The sequence below is a fragment of the Danio rerio genome, chromosome 4 (assembly GCF_049306965.1).
Source record: "Danio rerio strain Tuebingen ecotype United States chromosome 4, GRCz12tu, whole genome shotgun sequence".
NCBI classification, from domain to species: Eukaryota; Metazoa; Chordata; class Actinopteri; order Cypriniformes; family Danionidae; genus Danio; species Danio rerio.
In genome coordinates this window covers 2580780-2587500 of record NC_133179.1, presented here as the reverse complement: position 1 = coordinate 2587500, position 6721 = coordinate 2580780, and the positions used below count along the sequence as shown (strand labels likewise).

The 6721-nt window shown below is 33.4% G+C and overlaps 1 protein-coding gene across 3 annotated transcripts in view; it reads right to left on the bottom strand.

Moving 5' to 3' along the window:
* glipr1a (GLI pathogenesis-related 1a) overlaps window positions 1–4858 on the bottom strand; it is a 6886-nt gene extending 2028 nt beyond the window's left edge. For all 3 annotated transcript variants that reach the window (XM_017355245.4, XM_068220713.2, XM_021475192.3), the window contains exons 1-3: window positions 4665–4858; window positions 3008–3262; window positions 930–1048 (exon numbers count right to left, since the gene is read on the bottom strand). In XM_017355245.4, coding sequence (XP_017210734.1) covers window positions 930–1048; window positions 3008–3262; window positions 4665–4832 — 542 coding nt within the window. In that variant the 5' untranslated portion in view covers window positions 4833–4858. The remainder of the gene's footprint in view (window positions 1–929; window positions 1049–3007; window positions 3263–4664) is intronic.
* Window positions 4859–6721: the final 1863 nt, after the last annotated feature.

The window sequence follows — 6721 nt, the reverse complement described above, 5'->3', positions numbered from 1 at the left end:
ATTTAATATTTTAGATTTGTTGTTAAATTCAGTGTCTTTGCCACTGACTAATTTAATGTTAATGCCCTAATGTATTATTGTAAATCATCATATATTAGAAAATATTCATTTAAAAGAGAGAGATCTGTGAGAAATGAACCCATTTATGTGAGCACTGTATGTATGCTTCATAGTTTACCACACATCCAAATGAGGTTTTATTTACTAACTTGTTATAATCTTAAAATTATAATCTATATCTCATATATATATATATATATATATATACAATATATATAATATATATTTACAATATTTAATAAAATAGATATAAACTAAATTAAAATAGAACAGCTTACAAAAACATCCACCAAAATTCAAATAATAAATAATAATGATAATAAAACAGTTCAGTGATAATAATTATTTGCAACCCAATAAATTCTACAACATTGCAATGCATAATTCAAAATATGCATCACTTACGAAGCAAATTTATATAGCATGTTAGTTTCTTTACTTTATGGTTAAGCCTCAAACAATTAAAAATATTTATCAATGGTGTTGAAAAAATTACTAATTTCCTCTCTCTCTCTCTCTCTCTCTCTCTCTCTCTCTCTCTCTTTCTTTCTCTCTCTATATATGTATGTACTGTTGATTTGAGCATAAACTTGCTTGATTTAGATCAATTAACAACAGCGAGATTTAAAACTTTACATACGATTTTTCATTGTTATGCTCATATACTGTCAAATTAAAAACACCTTTATTAAACAATTAGCAAAGTAGTGAATAAACACCAAATATTCATTTTAAAATTAAACATGGTCAGATTTATACCAGTTAATAACCAATCTCCTAGTGTAAAAAAAAATTATTAGCTTGATTTCTGAAGTTTTCTGCAGTGTTGCTCTAGGAAATGCTCTTATGTATTTAGTGTTTATACTTACGCAGTTGCGTAGTTGCACACAAATATCACTCCTTGTATATTAGAGAAGTGTGTTTCGGCCACACCATTTGGACAGGTCTGAACCGCACAGCCAACCTTATAGGAATCTGCCCAAACAACCTGCAGAAACACAAAACAGGCTGATCATGACACTGAGCTGGAGTCTGAAACCAGCAAAAACTGCCTATAAGTCAAGACTTTCTATCTTTTTTGTTGGAAATGTTGGTTTACCTGTCCAAATCTTATTTTTTACAATTAAATGTAAGTATTTTTTTGTATGCATGATTCTTTGAGCATTCGATATTTGATACATTTACATTTAGTCATTTAGCAGACGCTTTTATCCAAAGTGACTTACAAATGAGGACAAGGAAGCAACTTACACAACTATAAGAGCAAGAATGAATAAGTGCTGTAGGCAAGTTTCAGGTATGTAAAGTCTAAGAAGGAAAGTATTAGTACTTTTTTTTTTTGGGTGCGGTTAGTGTGATATCCAGAGAGGCAATTGCAGATTAGGAAGTGAAGTGGAGACTAAATAGTTGAGTTTTTAGTCGTTTCTTGAAAGTAGCGAGTGACTCTGCTGTTCTGATGCAGTTAGGGAGTTCATTCCACCAACTGGGCAGATTGAATGCGAGAGTTCGGGAAAGTGATTTCTTCCCTCTTTGGGATGGAACCACGAGGCGATGTTCATTCACAGAACGCAAGTTTCTGGAGGCACATACATCTGCAGAAGTGAGTGCAGATAAGAAGGAGCAAGGCCAAAAGTCACTTTGTAGGCAAACATCAGAGCTTTGAATTTGATGCGAGCAGCAACTGGCAGCCAGTGCAAACGGACTAGCAGCGGAGTGACATGTGCTCTTTTAGGTACATTAAAGACCACTCGTGCTGCTGCGTTCTGGAGCAGCTGAAGAGGCTTAATAGAGTTAGCTGGAAGCCCGGCTAGTAGAGAGTTGCAGTAATCCAGTTTGGAGAGAACAAGAGCTTGAACAAGGAGTTGAGCTGCATGTTACATTAAATTTACAAAATCTATTGTAAGGTAAGTGGTTGCAAACAATTTATATGGGCTGAATTTAAACAAGCAAATAAAATTTAGTAATGTATTTTAATTTGTTTGTTTGAATTCAGTCCATATGAAGTGTTTGCAATCCAGTTCATTTTTCATCTTTCTTTCGGTTATATCCTTACTACACAAAGTCTATCTTGATTAAAAAGTAGAATCACTTTAAAAGAATTAACTGTAAAAACAGCAAAATCACTTTAGACATTTAGGATAGTATTAACCACTATAACAATAGAAACAGTTGCTTCCAGTCCTCAGCCCTTCAGTTCCACTCGAGATCTCCGTGACCTCTGATTTAGTTTGGTGGCTCTTGAAAATAGTCACAAAGAGACAGGCAAATGCACTGAACATTCTAATATTAAGCAATGTGTTAACTTTATTCATTCTTCAATAATCATCTTTTATAAAAATAATGAGAAACAGGATGATGAGAAAAGGATAAACGTTGATCCATGCTGAGACGGATTGGAAGATATAAATCAGAATCCTTCACTGCAGGACACCGGCCCTTCAGGACTGAGTTTGAGGTCCCCTGTTATGTTAAAATCAGTATGCAAGCCGAGTAGTATGTCCGAACTCAAAATTTTTTTAAAACCGTATGCGAGTACCTGAATTTACCTGTAACAGGCAATACCAGCAACAATCAAGAATGCATAATTATATGCTGTCATGGCTTTGCAATCAAAAAATGGCTAACTTTTATTTTGATGGTTCATTTGAGTGTTAGTAGACTGTCTGCTTAATATCTGCTGATACTGCTCCTTGAACAGACATTTAACTGACTATAAGACACCTTGCAAGTACATGTCAACTTACACTAACCCCAACCCTAACAGTCTACTTGTAATCTAATGAGAATTAGTTGACATGTAGATGCAATGTAACAAACGGACCATCAACAAAAATGACCAAAATATGTGATTATAATAGAAGTCAATGGGGCAAAAACAGCCCCCAACATAATGAAAGGGGAGTCAATTGAACAATACACAGGGGGTTAAATTTATGATTTGTTTTACCTGAGTGTAGTGTCCGCAGACTTTCTTGTCATTGCACTGATTGTTGTTGTAGTTGTAATCTTTAAGCTCGTTGACCCATGAAAACACTGCTGATTTGACAGTGAATCTGCTGTACGGCGCTCCGGCCCAGATGTTTTCTCCCACTGTGGTGAATGTGGGATGAACCCGCTTTGCCTCCCGCAGGTGAATGTTGTGTTTGAAGAGGCAGAATCTAGCCCAGGCCCGCGCCGTCACTGCCAGCGCTGCGTCCCACGTCTGCACACACACACACACACACACACACACACACACACACACACACACACAGGGCTGTATTAAAGTATACATGAAATTAAAACTAACCATGTTGATTTCGTCAGTTCGCATTGCTAGTTTTGTGCTGAACAATTCATCTGTGCATGTTGTTAACAAAAAAATCAATAGTTTGCCCTTTTAATCTAATTTATATTTTGTAATTTGATGCAAAGATTACATGCGTACACAAGTAAATGTTCACACTTAAACGAAAAAATTTGAATATTAAAAACTTTCAAGGGTTTAAGATGCTGATGACATTAAATGCATAATAACCAATGTTGGGGAACGTTAATTTAGAAAGTAATGCATTTCAATATTGAGTCACTCTCTAAGAAAAGTGACTAGTTGTGTTACTCAGTAATTTTATTGTAGGTAATGCATTGCCTTGCTTTTGAGTTACTTATTTGGCTAAGGCTTTTTCACTTTCAGAACTTGAAGAGTTCAGATGCAAAAACCTTTAAATGCAGTCTGAAATGTTCTTCTAAAATGAGAATTGTTTTTACCAGGCTCTTGGGTGTAGGTTCAGTAATGTCACTTTTATGGCAAAGAATAATTCCATTTCAATGGAAATTTCAAACGACACTTAAAGGTTTTTGCATCTGAACTCCTCACTTTTTTTCTTTCTTTTTTTTAATAGAGGAGCTATGCGTGATGATGTACTGTATGACCTACAGCTTCATTTACCTTAAACAAATCTACACAGAAATAAATATTTTTAGGATAATATTATCTAAGAGAGCTTCATGACCCCGGGGCTATGCATGCTGTATCTACAGATTAAAGAAAGTTTAAAACAGTGTGCTACTTTTGTACTATTTGTCTTAATCACTGTACACTGAGACGATCCCCTTGTCCTTTTCTTCAATGCGTTCAATGTAATGAGCACATTCTTTTGTTGGCTGCGTGATTCATTCGGACTACTTTAATTTTAATTTAGCAATTTTGTTTTTAAAGGCTTAATAATTAAATAAAAAAAAATAACTCGAGTTACATTTTCAAAAAGGTAACTCAAATATTACTTATTATTATTACTTAAATAAAGTAATGCTTTACTTAACTCGTTGCTTAGAAAAGTAATGTTATTACGTAATAGTCAGCGTATTTGTAATGTGTTACCCCCAACACTGGTCAAAAAATAAGTGTCTATAATGAGGCAGTTCCAAGGGAAACTGAATGTTAAATGGGATTTATATGGGCTGAATTTAAACACATGAAGTTGAACATTGCTAAATCTAATTTGCTTTGTTAGACTCAATAGAGCCCAAATAAACAGTTTGCAGTCACTTACCTTAAAAAAAACTTAGTAAATCCAACAAAACATTTTTTCCAGCAATTCCATGAGTGTATTGAGGTTATTTACCATGTATCGCATGTTAGCTGCGGTGGGTGAAACGCTGCTGCGGTTCTGGTTGTGTTCTCGCACACATTCATCGATAAATGCCCGATCTGTGATGTCGAATAGATACTCGCTGGAGAAAACACCCAGCAGAAAGCAGGCAGAGATCAACAGCTGAAAACATGAACTCATTTCTGACACATCTGGCACTCGCTTCTGCTGTTAAGTTTAGAGGAAGTCTATTTATATATGAGGCCAAAAACCACAATGTATCATAGCTTAAAGACTGCATTTCGACATCAGTCAATGCCGTGAAAACTTGTCATTCGCTGTAAAAACATTCTACAGAACTACTTCATGTTGTCCTAACACAAATTGATTGTTTATTTAATCGCTGGTACAAATTTAAGTAAGTCGTTTTAACAAGCAGCAGTATTTTTTTTGAGTGTTTGTTTTGCATTTTACGTTCGTTCGATCACTGCTTTTATCAAGAGATTCTTATTTTTGAGTAAATTTTTTACATTTTTTTGGTAATAATTTTATTTTGATGTGAATTTTAATTATATAGTATATTATTCCCCATAAATAAAATGTATGGTTTGCTGATTTTTAAAATAAATCTATTAAAAATAAACAACAATATTTTACATAATTTAATAACATTTTATTTAAATAATAAAAAATTATTTACAATTAATTTACAATTAAAATGTGCACTTAAACTATTTAAGAAAATATATTATCTGATAAAAGTCATTTAAATTAATATCCTATTGTAATATTAAATATAGTATCTGATCTAGATAATAACACAGAGATCAACGCACATTAGCGCCCCCTGTAGTGTTCATTTCTGCTAAGCCATGACCAATTTTAGCAGGTTCGAACACAAACCATATCACCTTATGTGCACTAGAGGGCGCCTTTTAATTAACATATCTAGTGGTGGTTATTATCAGGAACATAACTGCACAGACATATATCAATAAATGACAGACAGACAGACAGACAGACAGACTAACAGACAGACAGACAGACAGACAGACAGACAGACAGACAGACAGACAGACAGACAGACAGACAGACAGATAGACAGATAGATAGATAGATAGATAGATAGATAGATAGATAGATAGATAGATAGATAGATAGATAGATAGATAGATAGATAGATAGATAGATAGACAGAAAGATGGTTGGATGGATGGATGGATGGATGGATGGAATGTTAGATAGATAGATAGATAGATAGATAGATAGATAGATAGATAGATAGATAGATAGATAGATAGATAGATAGATAGATAGATAGATAGATAGATAGATAGAAGGATGGATGGATGTATGGTTGGATGGATGGATGGATGGATGGTTGGATGGAATGTTAGATAGATAGATAGATAGATAGATAGATAGATAGATAGATAGATAGATAGATAGATAGATAGATAGATAGATAGATAGATAGATAGATAGATAGATGGATGGATGGAATGTTAGATAGATAGATAGATAGATAGATAGATAGATAGATAGATAGATAGATAGATAGATAGATAGATAGATAGATAGATAGATAGATAGATAGATAGATAGATAGATAGATAGATAGATAGATAGATAGATAGATTAAAATTATTTTTAAAACATTCAAAACTGCTTTTAATCTAGCCCAAAATAAAACAAATAAGACTTTCTCTATTAAAAAATATTATACTGTGAACATTGCTCTGTTAAACATCATAGATAAAAACACAGAGATCAACGCACATTAGCGCCCCCTGTAGTGTTCATTTCTGCTAAGCCATGACCATTTTTAGCAGGTTCGAACACAAACCATATCACCTTATGTGCACTAGAGGGCGCCTTTTAATTAACATATCTAGTGATGGTTATTATCAGGAACATAACTGCAGACTCAATAAATGACACTGACAAGATTTGTTTTTTATTACAAATTACTGTATGGGATTTGTTTTAAATAAAACATTTCAAATAATTAATTAAATATTTTAAACTAATTATGAATAATTTTTTTATTGAATTTATGAGAGTTTAAATCACAAATTCTCAGTCAGCTC